Genomic DNA, 17,656 nt, shown 5'->3' on the forward strand with positions numbered 1-17,656 from the left:
CTTTCATACACACACTGCACTTTTGAATATTTCATTACTACAATTCTAATGCTGTCCAGAGTAATTTGCTTGAATGTTTATCTCCTAACTATACCATAAGATCCTTGAAGGAAGGGGACCATGCTACCCCATATTCCATTCTCCACATATAATTTCAAAAGAATTACACGTATCAACTCATTACATACATGCTAAGAGAACATATAAATAACTGATCATTGTACATGCAAAGCACCACCAAGTTAAGGATGACAAACTACTGGCATGTGTGTGTGGTGATTTGTGTACACCTAACTTTTTCTACTTTTCTCTTCTCCCTCAAAACAAAAACAAATCTCTCCTGCTAATATAAAGCAAATACAAACATTCTTAATTCTAAAATATAGGAAACATAACCAATGAAGAATTTAACATTTTAGTGGTTAGCGGTTTCAAACGATACTTAGGATTTAAAGAGGACCCTTCCACTCAAAATTGGAAAAGCTGCATGGATGCAATTATAGCAGGAGATTTTTGTTTGAAAACTACCTATAAAACCTAAGGAATATCTTAAGGTTTATAACTTTGTGACCTTGAAAAAGTGATGTATCCTCTCTGAGCCTAAGATGGCCCATTTTATAAAAATTTTTTAAATGTTTTTTATTTATTTTTGAGAGAGAGAGAGAGACAGTACGAGCAGGGGAGGGTCAGAGACAGAGGGAGATACAGAATCTGAAGCAGGCTCCAGGCTGAGTTAGCTACCGGCACAGAGCCTGATGTGGGGCTCGAACCTATGAACTGTGAGATCATGACCTGAGCCGAAGCTGGACACTTAATCGACTGAGCCACCCAGGCGCCCCAAGATGGCCCATTTTAAAATGTGGAAGGGGACTGTTTTGCCTACTTCATGGGGTAATTAGCTAAATACGTAAGAGTATGCTTGCCGTACTTTAAAAAATATTCTAAGTTGAATGAACTCTCTAAAGAACTTTAGTAACCATTTGATTAATATGATCCTGTTGATAGTAACAAAAATGTTCACTATTTCAGATCTCATTAAATACTGAAAAAGGACATAATGAAAACTAATTAGTCAATGGCTATCCACTGTATTTAAAGCTTGTATAGAAGCTGTCATTGCTGCAATTTGGGAATTGCAGAGAGGAATCCAGGAGTTAAAGCAGGTCTCAGCAACAATAGAGTCTAAAAGACCTGTATCTGGCTAGATAGTCACCAAAGAACAAAATTAGGCATGGTATGAGCTCATCTTAGAACCTGGCCAAGAAGATTTAAAATTACTAATGTAACCAAAGGCATTTTTATGAAGATGTAATGTAATCCTGCATCCCAGAGGATATTTGGTAATGTCTGGAGTCATTTTTGGCTCACAACTGGGAAAGGGGTACTACTGACATCGAGTGCATAGATGCCAGAGAGGATGTTCAACATCCTCTGAAGAGAACAGTCCCTCACAACAAAGAAAGTATCCAGTCCAAAATGCCAACAATCCTGAGGCTAAGAAATCCTATTTTAACAGTCTATCTAGAAAACAATTTGATGAGAACACCATTCATTTATACATTCAAGTTATTTCCTGAGCATCCACCAAGGAAAGTTCCTGTAATGAGCTCTGTCCTGGATGCTGAAGGGTCTAGAGTAGTTAAAAATAATTGTGTGATTTATATAAATATTGAGAATCTATATGGCCTTGAAAGAAATCTCAGAAACAGTCTAACAAGTTTATCATGACCTATAATATTTACACCATTCCTAAATACTTACCTCCAGGGCCTGCATTCGTTTTAACAGCATTTTATTTTCATTGTTCTTAATCTTTTCTTCATAGAATTCCAGAAATGTTTTTTTGTAGACTAGTTTCATATTGTACTTCTTTGCCATTCTGTCCAAAATAGATTACTTAATTAAAACACTTCGACAATATTTATAATTCCTCAATAATTTAGTTTCACACAACAGTGACAACTTCTGGGCATCACCAAAAAAAGCTATCATTATAAATTCACAATAGGAAGATTAAAAATGAAGAGCAACATACCAATTATTACATCTATAAGAAAACATGCATTCTCAAGCTCAGTGGGTCACAGGTAACTCTATTACTGTAATAAATGGGTCAGGAAGTAAAAAGAAAGGCTGTGAAACAGGGATGAAAACTGCAATTTCTATCAATTCCATTTATTTAACTTAATCCCTCACAGTGGCACTGAAAACAGCTGCCATTTCTTCTTGAAATATTCTCTTTCACCTCTTGGATTCTCTGTCAAGATACACTATTAATTTTTATACTACATACATCTTCTGCTTCTTCAGTTTGTTTTACAAATTTCTTTTACCCATCTTGCAGATTTTAATGTTCTGAAGAGTTTGGCCCAGAGTCTTACTCATGCTCTCTTCCCCGACTTTACACAGCATGCCAGCAGCTATCTGTAGTTCAGCTCTCTCTTGTCATTCATTTATTTCCTAGAAATCTCCACCAGGATGCGTCACAGGAATTTTCTAACTTTCCAAATCTGAAGCTGAACCCCACTAGACCGTTTTGCCAATCTTTACTTCAGTAAATCCATCAAATGATTCATGCCAGAAACCTGAGTTCTCCATGCCTCTTCTCGCCCATGCGCGCTGTGTTCAACACACCACTACATCCTCTCTGTTTACCTATAAAATGTACTTCAAAATGGTCTTCTTACCCCTTCTTTGGCCACCATCTTGCTTTAACCACCACCACCCCACTCAGCTGTACTACTTCACTTGTTTCCAAGCTTCTATTCTTACTCTCCCTCAATGAATATTACAACTGCAGCCAGATTGAGCTTTCAAAAACACATACTTGTCACTTTCCCCTTTATGCCCTTCACTGGATCTCCAGCACACAATTCAAAAGGCTTCAGCATGGCCTATTAGGCACTCATCTGTAAAGGAATGCCTTTACAGGCGCCTGGTTGGCTCAGTCGGTAGAACATACAACTCTTGGTCTGGGGGTTGTAAGTTCGAGCCCCATATTGGGTGTAGAGCTTACTTTAAAAAAAAAAAAAAAAAAAGGAAAATGTTCCTTATTTTGAGCCACTTGAGCCCTGATTCCTTATGACCCACACAATGGCTTTCCTTTAGCTCCTTGAAAGAGACAAGCTCTTTCCCATTTCAGGGCCTTCATTCATATTGTCCCTTATACCTGGAACATTCTCCCTTCCAGTCTTCAACTGGCCAACTTCTGTACATCCTTTAGATGTTGAATAAATGTCACTTCTTCCTAGGTGGATTCCTTAAATCCTCAATCACATTAGGTCTCCCTGTTATACTTGTTATTTTCTCACCGCATTTGTTAAAATTTATACTTATATATCAAGATTTATATATGATTTCAGGCAGCAGGTAAAGGAGATGGAGAAACACTAACTCTGAAAGGGTCCATGAGAAGGCTTGGGAGGTAACAGGTGAGGGAACAATGTGAAAGGAAACACGTGATAGCCACTGGGCTTGTACATAAGAGGCATATGCAAGGCCTCCCGATAATCTGAGTTAGCCCTCCTTGGAAAGACAACATGAGCAAAGAAAAGAGTCTCTTCTATTCTAGGCAGTTCATTTTCTCTCATAAATCTACACAATAAGCCTTTAGAAGTAAAACCAAGTTTTAAGCCTGCAAAATACTGTAATTACCGAGCACTGAGACTCAGTTTGACCAATCTGAATAGGTTTGCTATATAAAAGCTAATTATATTTTTGATCAGTTCCTTAATAAAATGGCAAAATACCATTTCAAAACCCTGTGCATTTTCAGACTGTCCCACTGAATACATAGTTGTTTTAGTAATTTTTTAAAAATTTAGATATGGGGCACCCGGGTGGCTCAGTCGGTTAAGCGTCCGACTTCGGCTCAGGTCATGATCTCACAGTTTGTGGGTTTGGGCCCTGCACAGGCTCTGTGCTGACAGCTAGCTCAGAGCCTGGGGCCTGTCTTCAGATGCTGTATCTCCCTCTCTCTCTGGCCCTCTTCTGCTCACGCTGTCTATCTCTCAAATCTCAATAAAAAGCATTAAGAAAAGAAAAGAAATAAAATAAAAATTTAGATATAGGGATGACTTGACACCTTACACATGCATCACCATTAAGCAATTTAAGCATAAAAGATGGCTAGTGCATAAAAGATGGCTAGTGCTTACTTAGCATTTGAAAAAAACTTTCATTATAACCTTTATCTTTTTGGTTCTACTCAAATTACCAACTTTGTTAACCAAAAGCACTAAGCTAACATATAAAACATATGAAATGACATACTAAAAACATTTAATTTCTTCTTTTAGGAAGAGCAGAAACATTTCACAAGAGTTTACCAATGTTAAGAAGGAAAAAGGTGATTTCAAGTTTTAAATTTTACAGCTTATATACATATATATTGTACATTTTTTTCACGTTCATTCCCATGCTACTTAATTTTCTCATACTGTTGTATAAAATTTTTGTATATTGTAGAATCCTAAAAATGTATAACTTTATAAGCTGAATGAGGCACAACTCAAAGAGTCACCAACTCAAAATAAGAAGCAAATAAAGCTTTTTCTTCAATAAAAGACTTGTTTCTAAAAGTACGAAATCAACTTAGATTTGGTCAACTGTGACATGGCCTTATGTTTAAGTTGACTCTTCCACTTTCCCTCTCAGGGAAACCTCCAAGACCCAGGGGTCTCATAAGGCCTTGAAGCCTGGGTAGCCCAACTTTCCCTGTGTCTGTAGTTTGCCAAGACTCTTAGGTCCAGGTGCATGCGTGAATATATTCCTGAATCAGGATATTATTATAAACACTGCCTGTGAGACACAGGCAATTTCAAAGCTATAGTGAAACGTAAAACAACTTTTAATACCTGTCCTTGTCAAAAGAGGTTCATTTTATATTGCCAAAGTTACTAATAGTTTTTTAAAAAAATCTTTCTCTATTTGCAGTGAGAGGTGTTTTCTGCCATAAGTTGAAGGCAACAGGTTCCTTTCTTACCTATAGGATAAAGTAATTCTAAGGATGGAAGAAAACTAAGTAAGACAGGCTATTAGAGACCTATGGCACAAACCTAGATAGGAGGTTGGTTCTTTTTTTGTTTGTTTTTTCTTTTTCTTTACACGGCTATTCTTTTTCTTTGGGTTCTATGTAAGATCAGGAATGAACAGAAATACTGATTTCCCCCTTTTCTTTTACTCATAGGGCAAAAAGAGAAAAGCAGATTAATAACATTCTTACTCATTTAGCAATGGAAAATAGACCAAGAATTCAGGGACATCCACAACTCCTTCCAAGTTGAAGTCATATTTGCAGCCAAATAAAGGATAATCTCCTTTCTTCTGAAATTTCACAGTATATATCTCATTCCCAAATGATTCTGTTTCTGAAACTTCAAGGCGTCTTCTGTTAAAGGTTACCCCCAAAATAAAATAAAAAGACTGAAGTTGTTATTAAGGTTATTTTGATCAGATTATGAACATTAAAAAAACTACAGGATACAATTTTTAAAAGATACATGATCAGCCTTTTAACTGGATTTGAGCTACATTTATGAAGCAATACAGTAAAAGATAATTGACAATTTCAGTCATAAAATTAGGCTGGAAATTGGTTTCACCATCATGACTGCTGGTTAAGTCTTTGTTAACCTGAACTGGAGTTTGTCTAGCACTATATAACCTCTGGCCAGATATAGCATCGGTCTTCAATTTATAAAATACATGAAATGTTTTAAGGATTCATCTGTAAATCTATCCTTTGACCTTAAATGTTGAGTATCTACTCAAATACATTATCAAAGTGCTTAGCCCTTATCATAGTTCATGAGACTGAGCCCTGCCATTGGGCTCTCCCTCTCTCTCCCTGCCCTTCCCCCAATTGTGCACACATTCTCTCTCTTTCCCTCTCAAAATAAATGAATAAACTTAAGGGGGAAAAAAGCTGAATTCTGAGTAGCTTATAAAACATATGTTAAAAGTACTTACATTAGTTCAAAGCTATTGGGAGTGGTACCAATAAAATAGCCTCCAGGATTCAGTCTTTCACAAGCATTTCTGAGCATCATGTCAGCCTGCTCATAGGACTCAAATGAGTAATGATAGACAAACTGACAACTGCAGATATCAAAGCACATTTCTGGATCATGAAATTTGTCAATCAAAAGTTCCTGAAACAAATTAAAAATTAAACGGGTCAAGATTTTACAACATAAAAAATTTTTAGTAACAAAATTTGTAGAATTAGGGTCCTTAAAAATAAAAGTAGACATGCCCCTCCCACACACTTCTCTTTTCTCTCAATCTGTACAATAAGGTCCATAATAAAACAATCTTTTCCTTCTGGTTCAATAGAATTTGATTCCCATTTTCACAGTAATTAAAAACTAGGGATTCTGAAATCATGTTTAAAAATTATCAACCAAATATGACATTTAGAAGAGTTGATGCTTTTATCTGGCTTTACTTAAAAGCTAAAGTAAAATGATGTTGAAAAGGAACTTTAAGAGTGTGTTTAAAAAAACATAAAGCTGGCCTTTGGGACACCTTATAAATGTGCAAAAATGTTTTTAAAGGTTTCCAACATTACAGCAGTATACTATACCACTTTTCCTTCTCACTTTCACAACTGTAAACAAAATGTATAGGATTAAAGATAGCTATAATAGTTTAATGGGTAAATGGTCAAGGTGAGACTCACTATTCAAGTGCCACTGTAGTTTTTAAACTTCGCAGTTGTTAAGAAATTCATAAAAAGGTGAAAAGCACCCAACTCTGATATGTTGGGAAACTATTCTAATAAATTACAAGGTAAACAAAACATATGTTCGGTTCTATTTCAAAATACTGGAAAACAAATCTTGTCTGAACAAAAAAGCAACAAGTGATTTCGAAAGTTTATTAAAATCAAAACGTTCCCAGAAATACTCAGTGGGTCACTTCAGATTATTTATCATTAATAGAATTTCTAGTTGAAACTGAAAATGGAGGTCTTGAGATTTTTAATGTTTCAAAGCACATTTTAAAAGAATGAACTGATTTTAAAAACACATCATTGACTGAAATGAAAAATATAAAACATAAGTTGACAAGGGCACCTGGTTGACCATCCAACTCTTGATTTTGGTTCAGGTCGTAATCACAGGGTCGTGGGATCGAGCCCCGGGACAGGCTCTGCACTGACAGCATGGACCCTGTTGGGATTTTCTCTCTCCCTCCTGTCCCTCCCCACTACATCTAAAAAAAATAAATTGACAAATTAAAAAAAATTCTGTACCTTTGAACAATCAGCAGTTATAAATTCTGCATTGAAAATATATTCGTTATCACGACAACGATTTTTCATGTCCTCATACCGCTGCTGACACTGTTTGACAGAAACATCAGCGATATCTGAAACGTAGACAGGGACAGACATTAGTAACTGGCAACAAAGACCTACAGAAATAAAATGGAAATGCAAAGATGGCACAAATCTAGACCTTAACTCAAACTGATCCTTAGTAAAAGCAAGGAGGTTCTATTTCCTTCAAAACAAAAGAAAGTCTCTTGTTCAAATGCAAATATCCTATTAACTTTCAAAAGGATTAAAAGCTTTCTCAATAGGTACTGATAATAGAAAAGTTCTATCACTATTTTTAAATGCTTATTCCAAGTTAAAAGTAGAAAGTTTAGAGTCCAATTTGAATTATAAAACCTAACCAGCATGCCCAGCTCCGAAAATATCAAGTTTACTTTTTTTAATAGAATGTTATTTGCTTTTTCCATGTTGAGATTTTACCATCAGTGCAAAAACAATGAAAAGTAAAATGCTGGCATCTTACCATGAATACAAGGTAGTAACACCAAGTGGTACACATGATACTTAAATATCTTCTTCACCACCACAAACTAGCAAGGACAAAAAAACCCCCAAAAAACCAAATTTCATTTATGAATGCTCTTGATAAAGCAGCTAAAATTTGATTTTATTAAAGCTCGGCTCTTTTTCAATATTCCGTGCAATGAAATGGAAAGTAACAGAATATATGTGCTACCTAAACAAAGTCTGAACAGGACCAGCATGACTGTTGTGAGCAGTACTAGCTACTTTTTTCATAGAAAATTGTTTTCAGTTGAAAGAACAAGTGACAGATAAACTGGTTATTTAGAGTTGGTAATTTGGCAGACATTTTCTTGAAGACGAACACTTCAAGGAAAGCAAAGGACAGTATTTGTTACCCAAAACTTGAGATCTCAAGTGAAAATTACAATTTGAAACACTTCTATCCACCACCATGGGCTGGGCAGCTTCTCAATACTAAAAACTTTTCTGACTGATGGTAACATTAAAAATCTAAATATGATTTCTTGATGTCAACATTTAGAAGATCTGCATAACTTTGGTGGGCATAAAGATCCATTCAAAGTGCAAGACAAACCAACAGGTTTCAATGTAACAGAATATAAAAAGTTCACTGACACAGATTCAGATCCCACAATTATAACTATCTGTAAGGAACTACTATCTGTTGAGTTTTGATGTAATATCAAAGATGAATATGCTCAATTATCTGAAAAGTGTTAAAATGCTCCTTCATTACACATCACATAATATAACACATCACAACACATTGAATGCAGGAACAGATGTGAAAATCTAGCTGTCTTCTATTTTTCTAGGCTCTAAAGGGATTTGGAAAAATATTTTTAAAGTGCTAGTCTTCTCACTAAACATTTTTTATTAAATGAAAAATATTCTTTAAATTCTCAGTTTTAATTTCTATAATCCATAGATACAGGTACATACACAAAAGCTTTCTGGTCCTCAATCTTAAAAATAAAGATGTATGGCACTAATAAAACCAAAAATTTGAGAAGTGTCCATTTAGGTAACTTTATAGATGGTGCGGTACACTTCATTGCAATGGAAGAACATGACATCTGCCTGTCCTGTTTCAATGTTAAGACTGACCAGTGGGTTCAGCAGGTGCTTGAATCATTCAGTTATTAAATACCTATCAACCTTTCACCTAATAGATTTAGCACCTTTTATGACTGTTGCTTGGATCTATTATTTCATCAAGGGTGGAAAATAGTGATTTTCATCATTTCTCCTGCATTTATTCATTAGGATTTTTTAGTAGAGAGGAATGTCCCCTTTCAACTATTTGATTACGCTGAAATACAGTTCACGTAAGGTAATGGAGATACTCAGCCCCCACTCCTTAATTTATGAATTTCAGAATGATGAGTAAGTTTCCCATAGCAATCTCCAGGGGTGAATAATGAGGTTTTTTTTTCCCCCCTTTATTTGATGTGTTTTAATCCACTATAATCACTATGCTTTTTGAGGATGAAATTGTCCTATCATTGGCCAGTGGAAGTCTTTTCATGTTTGAAAATACCAGGCTCACTGCAAATACCATCAGTAAATCTGATAATTCATTAAGAAAAACACCCCCATCTCTCATATAGTCCCAGATACCTTCTTATAAGATATTTTAGTACCATGTGATAATGAGATTCTGATTATTTTCCATTTACCTAAATGACTACAAATCATTATTCCCCATACCATTATTTACCTTACCTGTACAAACTAGCTTATTAATTCTTCCCTTTTTCCACTTGAGCAAATCTCCACCTTTGCCACATCCCAGGTCCAAAACAGTGATATCACGTTTTTTTTTCTGTCGTACCTTTTCTAAAAATTCCCCTAAAAGAAATGTCATAAGAAATGATCTTTAATCCATTTTTACAAAGTATAAACTGCAACCATAATAACCTACTAACTTCTGCCTGACATTTACTATAAACTATTAAACATTCATTTATGTAATTAATTCATAAATTTTGGTAAACATTTCAAAACACAACTAAAAGTTAGTTATATAGAGTTATATATAATTCTCTAGAATTAAGAGTAGGTAGTTAAGGCAGGTTTTTAAAGGTTACTTTTAGAATTTGATTCAACACTGAATAGCATTTTAAATTCTAATTAATACAAGAAAATCCAACACTTACTCATAAGAAAAAAACCCTACTCATAATTTTTATAGTTTTCTCTTTCCAAAAGCTAAATGTTTAGCTTATTATATGCCTAAGTAATTCAAAGTAATTACAGGGTCATAAGAGTGCTTGATTTTCATAAAAGGTGTCAGGCTTACCACCAAAACAAATATAAGAACCAGTCCAAAAGCTCTTAAATTTACTATCATCAGAGTTCTTTCTTAAAAAAATTTTTTTTAATGTTTTTATTTACTTTTGAGAGAGAGAGAGGCAAGCAGGGGAGAGAGAGGGAGACAGAATCTGAAGCAGATTCCAGGCTCCAAGCTGTCAGCACAGAGCCCGATATGGGGCTGGAACAGATGAACTGTGAGATCATGACCTGAACCAAAGTCGGATGCTTAACGGACTGAGCCACCCAGGGGTCCCACTATCATCAGAATTCTTAAACCACTCTTAAAAAAGCTTTCATCCCAATCTACCAAATCACATTAATCACCATAATATCAGTATGGTCTCATACATCAATAGGCAAATGGTTCAAATATCAATTAAAGGCCTATTAGTATTTTATTTTTATTCAAAAAAAATTTTTTATGTCTTTTATTTATTTCTGAGAGACACAGAGAGACAGTGCGAGTAGGGGAGGGTCAGAAAGAGAGAGACACACAGACTCTGAAGCAGGCTCCAGGCTCTGAGCTAGCTGTCAGCACAGAGCCCAATGCAGGGCTCGAACCCATGAACTGTGAGATCATGACCTGAGCTGAAGTCGGACGCTTAACTGACTGAGCCACCCAGGCACCCCAGACCTATTAGTATTTGAAACAACTGAAGTATTCAGCAATTCTAAAACCTGATACAATATTGAATCCTAGATCTACTCTTCTTGTCCTTATTACTGAGTTTAACACTTCTTGTTTCATGTGTGTACTATTGTGACTGCTAAAATATTCTGTATAAATACTTCTGTCTTTCACTGTCCCCAGGATGTTAAAGTAATTTTGACAGAAACGCAAGTGTTCTATTATTTAATTTTCTCCTAGAAAACTTAAATGACCTAACAAATAATATTGAAAGAGTGAAAAACAATAAAATCTTTATTTCCATACAGTAAGACTAGTAAGAGGGAAAATCATGAAATATTATTCAAAGATATCTGTATCACATTCAAGAACAGTACTAAACCAGTTACTAAGCTGCAAGTATCAACAAGAAAATAAATGACAAAGAATGGGTGTTGAGAAGAGAAAGGAAAAAGCCAGAGAGGGAGCTTGGCATAAACCACATTGATTGTACCAGAATCAGAAAGACAGGTGCAGATAGTAAAGCACCCAATGAAAGAATTGCTGAAGGAAGAAAGAATAGCATGAAAATGCGGGGAGAAAAAATTTGTTAAGTCTGACTTACAACTTTTTGAAAATGATCTATTTCCCTGGTTATAAAACTAATACAACGATGTGAAAAATACAGTTGAACTTAAAAAATACTTATTCAATGAATAAATATAAGAACAAATGACACATCAGAAAAAATAAGCAAGAAGATATATACATTACTGATGATGAGGAGGAATGGAAAAGGGAAACTGAAAAGAAATTAGAACTAGGGTCCAAAGATTACCTTAAAAGTATAGACTAAAAATGCCATAATCCTAACCTTGAAAAAGCGGGGGAGGATTGGGAGCAAACATTTAATTACCCTAGCTGAAAACTAGCAGAGACAAGTAAACCATATTTCTGTAATAAAATGAGTATTATAACAAAAGTGAGATAGAAAATAATAATATGTGTTCGAAATAATGTGCCTATTTCCCACTTCTAATAACTATCAGAATAAATGAAAATTAGTAAATTATTGGGATACCTCACTGACTCGGTCAGTAAAGCATGTGACTCTTGATCTAAGGGTTGTGAGTTCAAGCCCCACATTGGATTTAGAGATTACTAAAAAAATAAAATCTTTAAAATAAATAAGTAAAATAAAAATTAGTAAATTATCATCAGAACTACTAGAAATATCCACAATTGGCATTTCATTCTTTCTAGTGTCATCGTGAAAGCATTCTCAGTTTTCCTGAGGCTGACTTAAAAAAAACAAAAGAATACCAAAATTTCATTGTGGAAAACTTCAAAACACACTGGCTTTAAAAAATTCCCTAAACTCATCTAAGCATCTGATTACTTAATATACAAATATAGAGAGCAATAAATATCTTCTGAATAATATGTCTGCCACTGACTTGCATTTTAATTTTTTTTTTTTAATGTTTTTTGAGAGAGAGAGCATGCCCGTGAGCCAGGAAGGGCCAGAAAGAGGAAGAGAGAGAGAATCCCAAGCAGGTGCAGATCCTGAGGATGGACTGGATCCCATGAACTCTGAGATTATGACCTGAGCCAAAATCAAGAGTCAGACACTTAACCCACTGAGCCACCCAGGTGCCCCTCATTTTAAAGATGAGTCTCCGTATATAAAATGCTGGCTCTAAAAAGCTGAATGTATTTATTTATTAAGCCTCAAAGTAAATTTTATTTTTCCCTAGATACTATACAGGTTCAATAAAAAATTACCACATATGTGGTGATATCACTACCTTTACCAACTCATTAAAGAACTATAGGTGAAACATCATGACAATGCTCATTTTCTGGACTTAATAGAAGCTGAATGCTTAATCTAACAATGAGGCACTGCTCCAAAACTATTAGAGTAATATAGAATAATTGCTTAATAGCACTAGGTAACCTTAATTCTTAGTATAGAAGGAGCATACTGTCTTTTGTAAGCCTGGTTAACTAATGAAATTAATATCCATTAAACACTCAGAAATATCGTATGTCGTGCAAAGGTAAATATGAAAAAATGTATCTAAACAGCCTAGTTTTAATTTTTGCTCCAATTTTACAAAGTCAAGGTTGGATAAATTTAATTATCCAATAGGAATGAAAGACCTAGTAGTGTAATGTATAACCATTTAAGAAGAAAAAAAAAGAGACATAAGCTGAAATAAGAAATTCCACATTGTAAATAAAAATCAATCAAGTATACCAATGAGGACACTTTTCATCCAATTATTAAAGTTTCTGAGGTAAAAAATACGACTTTGGCTACGCTTCTCCAAACCAACTTCCTGAAGTTCATTGTAGTGGGCAGCCACTGCTGAACTGTGTCCCTCTTCTAAGTTCTGAAAATAAGAGAATGGAATAAAATTAAGAATCAGAACATGGCAGAAATAAGCCTAAAAGAGCATGTGATCTATGTAAGGATAAAACACTAATGAAATTGGTAAACTTCAATAAGCAATGGTATTGAGCACATAATCCTACTAATAATATGTAAGGTTTGTTCTCCCCTGTTCCTTATATTTAAAGACATCTCTTGGTTTAACATTTTCATCTTGATCTTTCATCTGTATAATTTTGGTGTCAATGTCAATGTCTTAATAAAACCAGTACTCTTCCAGAGTTCTGATTTATTCAATTCAAAAAATGTCAGTCAGTGGACGGTGTTCCTACAAGAAAATAAAATAAGTTATACATAAAACTCACATAAGCGTAAAATAATACAAGGAATTAGAACTCACTAAGCTATATTCATGTCAATGGTCTTGTTTTTATGGGGGTTTTGTTTTGTTTTGCTCTTCATTGAACTCCAAAGTTTCCATCTGTGGCCCTTACCTGATACTAGGCATTTTACAAAAATGCCGTGGTAGGCAAAGGGCTTCAAATTCCCACATTTCCCTGTTCAACCAAAGTGCTTCATCTTTACCTATCTTACACGTAGGCTTAAGAGTTTCACTTGAACAAAGGGCTGTGCTGCTAATAAAGTTTGAAAACTGCGGTTATAATACAAACCGCCGTTACAAGAATTCACGCTCTACCAGTGACAAACGCCCGGCCTGACACTTTACTTCTCAAGACTGATGGCAGAAGTCTTACTCCTTTCCCGAAGCACTCTTTCCATTCAAATCCAAGTTTTGCCTCAGATTCTTTCATAATATGGTATTATTCCCAGAAAAAAATAACCTGCTGTGCCTTGTTCTAGAATATCCATGCTAAATATTGGGCTTAAAATTGCATGTACTACCCAAATGAGAAGTTAGAAACAATACAGTTTAAAGAATTACATGAAGAAAGGAATATAAAGCTGGGGGTAATACTGAAATTTATCATTTTAAGTCATAATCTCTAACATTTGGACACAAGAAAGTGATGAATACCTAACAAAAAAGGGAAAAAAATGTATCAGCTGATTTTTTAAAGCATTGAGAAAAAGCAAACTATAAAAACTAGTTTTCAAGTTTCTAGTCAAAAAAGAGTTCTTAAATAACAAAAATTATGACAATTAGCCTAAGTTTCACCTAAATAAAAGCAACTAAATTACAAGAGTTAAAAACCTACTCTATCTTATAACATTATCTATTACAAACATAAAATATAATTACAAACTTATATTCTTAAGGTTTAAGGCTACATAAAAAACAGTATTATTTCACAGCTGCTCCACATTCCAATTTGACATATTCCATTGTGAGTAAAAAACCAACAATAACATACTTTTTGCTTCTCAGGAACATCCTCAAGTTCTACTTTTCTCTTTTTCTGTATGCCATCTCCAGTAGAAGGTTCATCTTTTGGAAAATCATCAGTTTCCATTCTTCTTTTCCTTGAAATGCCTTCATCATCACCAGAACCTTTTTCCTCTGGGACAATTTCAGCATCAAGTTTTCTTTTCTTGGTTGGAATGTCTTCCCCACAACTAGAAGTTTCCTTTACAATATCATCTTCAAATTCCGTTTTTCTCCTTTTTGGTGTGTCTACTTGTCCACAGATAGGAGCCTTTTCAGAAGGCCCAGTCCCAGGAGTGGTTGTGTTTTCACTAATATCGAATGAAGACTCTGTTCCTGAATGTATTGATGCTTTTGCCTCTTCGAGAGAGATCTTTTCACACTCTGCTTTTGCAGAATTTTCCATTTTTGATTACTTAGATGGTAAAACTTCATGAACTAACACTGGAATGGCAAAAGTTTGACATTACATGTAAACACCAAGGCTGAAACTTTAAAACAATTTTAACCAGAAGCTAGCCATTTAATTTCAATTATAAACTATGAGGTAAAAAAATATTGAAAACACTAAATTATATGTATTACAAATGAATCTCTGAATATGCTAATATAAAAGTACCAATTATAATCCCCAAACACTTACACAATCTTATTCATAAAAGTCATTACTGCCATTGAATTTGACAGATGAAGTGGGGGTATTATATAAGCTACTACTAGTACTAGTAGTTCTATTTCTACTCTGATCTTTACTTTATAGCCTTGGGTCCCATATTGTGAGCTGGACACTACAGCAAACATGTACAGGCGCAACAGGGTATTTTAAAATTTTAAGAGGAACCATGATATCTGACATCTGTAAGATATCACAAATATAGCTTCCAATAGAGTGGCTTCAACTGAGTAGATTGCTCTACATTCCTTTCCATGACATCAGAACTTTGTGAAGCTGAAATTTTGGTGGTTTCACAGGAAAGCAGTGTGAATCAGGAAGTGAAGTAGGTAATGTCAACTCTGATTTCAAAGCTTGAGAGTTTGTAGAGTACCCAACAGGTATATAACCCGTTAGCAATCCTTCATGGTTAACTAAGAAAAATAATCAGAGACACTAAGGGTACCAAGAACAGGAAAAGTCTGGGAACCTACAGTTAACTTCTGAAAGCCTTCATAATGGGTGTCAGAATTAGAAAGAAAAGACAGTGTAAATACCTTTGGAAAGGAAGTTCAAGACCCAGCATGCAACTTAATGACTATTAAGTCTCCTTCAAATGTCCACAGACCTATGTGTAAAACGGAAGGGGAAGAGAAGGAAGTGAACTCTAGAACAGAAAGTTATTTTTTTGAGTTTTTAAAAAATGTTTATTTATTTTTGAGAGAGAGGGAGACAAAGTGTCAGCAGGGGAGGGGCAGAGAGAGACAGGGACACAGAATCAAAAGCAAGTTTCAGGCTGAGTTGTTAGCACTGAGGTCCACCAAGGGTACAAACCCACCAGCAGTGAGATTATGATCTGAGCCAGAGTCGGACACTTAACTGACTTGAGCCATCCAGGCACCCCTGGAACAGGAATTGATCAAGTCATTTGACAATTTCACTATACTTCTATTGCGAAAGATCTCAATAAGGCACTATTTGATTAGTCTTCAATAAGTTTACAGCCTATATACCACTTTTTAAATGTTAGCCTGTGTTATTCAAATCAAATGAATATGGGAGAGCAAAAGCCAAAAACTCCATGAGATTCAGCAAATTCAGAACCTGAAAATTATGAAGAAGGGGACAAAAAGTCTTTTGAGTAAAGAAACAGAGTAAGAAATGAGGTTGCTTAAGGGAATGATAAAAACATGTCACTATAAACCAGGAAAGGTTTCAAGGGATATTAGCTTTCAATACCGAAGGTGTGTAGATAAGAAAATGCCAAGATGTGCCAAACTAGGAAGAACTGAATCAAAGAAAAAAAAATCACTGAGAAATGTAATTTTCAGAATAACCATTTAAAATCATTACGTTGCAATACTGGCCACAAAATTATCAAACGCCTATCTTTTCCACTCTGCCACTTATTTCCTATTAAGGAAACAGAAATTGGTTTAAATTCTAATAAACCAATGTGATTTAACATCGCCAACTGCAATTATCGCCTAAAATTAGTATTAGGAGTAAGAGTAGATTGTATTTTATAGGCAACTCTATTACCACGAAAGGGATATTAAAAAAAAAATCAAATCGGTCAGAATAAACAACATTAAATTCCAAAAGATCGCAGAGGCGGTTAAGAAGAGTAGAAAGTGAGCATCTAAGTGCAATAACGAATAAACTCCAAACTAAAGAGAGCCGCCCTTCAGAATCCTCAAGGAAGGAGCTTAGGGTAATGATTAAACTGACATAGATATGTAAGTTCATTAAATATCCAAATAAATGTGACTGGAAATCCAGCCTGAGGCAGGCCATGTCTCCGTCATTTCAGTTTCTCAACAACGACCGAGTCAGGCGCCAGGGCCGCCAGGGCCGCCAGGCTTAACCTCAAGCAGGTAAGCTCTACGCCCCAACCCGTCAGTTAGATGGGGGTCAACTCGGGGGCCTAGGAGGACGCAACAGAGGCGAGAAGGGAAATCTTCAGCCAACTTCACCCTCTTCCATCACTGGCGCGGCCTAGCTTTTACTAAATCTCCGGTTCATATTTACAAACCGCCGCTCACGACCTTACAGACGCTTCTTTCGATCTGACAAACCCTCTCCAACCCGCCTTCTCGGCACCACTGAGCTGCGGCCTGAGGCTCCAATTCTGGCTTCTTCCAGATCCCGGCTCTTTTGGTCTGGAGTGGCAACAGAGCCCGCCAACTCCCACAAGTAATGCCCACTTAGCTCCTGGCTGAGTGCACAATAAACCCCTTGCTACTGGTACTGAAGGAACAGGGCTTAACGAGATGCGACCGCATGTCAAGAGTTGGAATGCTCCTTCAAAAGCGAAGGCGGCAGAGGGCCTAAAGTCAAAGAAGAGCCAGCGTTCCACCCGCCACACTCACCTACACAGCCATCCACTGTTCTGTTTGCGGAAGCGACCGTCGGCGCCACGCGTGTTGTTACGCAATTTCCGGGGAGTGGACGGTCACGTGACCTCGCTC

General features: G+C 35.7%; 1 protein-coding gene across 3 annotated transcripts in view; it reads right to left on the minus strand.

Annotated features, from left to right (window-relative positions):
* Positions 1-17,602, minus strand: part of RNMT (RNA guanine-7 methyltransferase) — a 35,230-nt gene extending 17,628 nt beyond the window's left edge. Inside the window, exons 1-9 of one of the 3 annotated variants that reach the window (XM_029922267.1) lie at positions 17,558-17,593; positions 15,743-15,813; positions 14,523-14,977; positions 13,015-13,150; positions 9,554-9,679; positions 7,259-7,374; positions 5,971-6,152; positions 5,225-5,389; positions 1,762-1,879 (exon numbers count right to left, since the gene is read on the minus strand). In XM_029922267.1, the coding sequence (XP_029778127.1) occupies positions 1,762-1,879; positions 5,225-5,389; positions 5,971-6,152; positions 7,259-7,374; positions 9,554-9,679; positions 13,015-13,150; positions 14,523-14,939 (1,260 nt within the window). In that variant the 5' untranslated portion in view covers positions 14,940-14,977; positions 15,743-15,813; positions 17,558-17,593. Of the gene's footprint in view, positions 1-1,761; positions 1,880-5,224; positions 5,390-5,970; positions 6,153-7,258; positions 7,375-9,553; positions 9,680-13,014; positions 13,151-14,522; positions 14,978-15,742; positions 15,814-17,557 lie in introns of all 3 variants that reach the window. The other 2 variants (XM_029922269.1, XM_029922268.1) reach the window with 2 other exon arrangements.
* Positions 17,603-17,656: the final 54 nt, after the last annotated feature.

This window comes from Suricata suricatta, chromosome 14 (assembly GCF_006229205.1).
Source record: "Suricata suricatta isolate VVHF042 chromosome 14, meerkat_22Aug2017_6uvM2_HiC, whole genome shotgun sequence".
In the NCBI taxonomy this organism is placed as follows: domain Eukaryota; kingdom Metazoa; phylum Chordata; class Mammalia; order Carnivora; family Herpestidae; genus Suricata; species Suricata suricatta.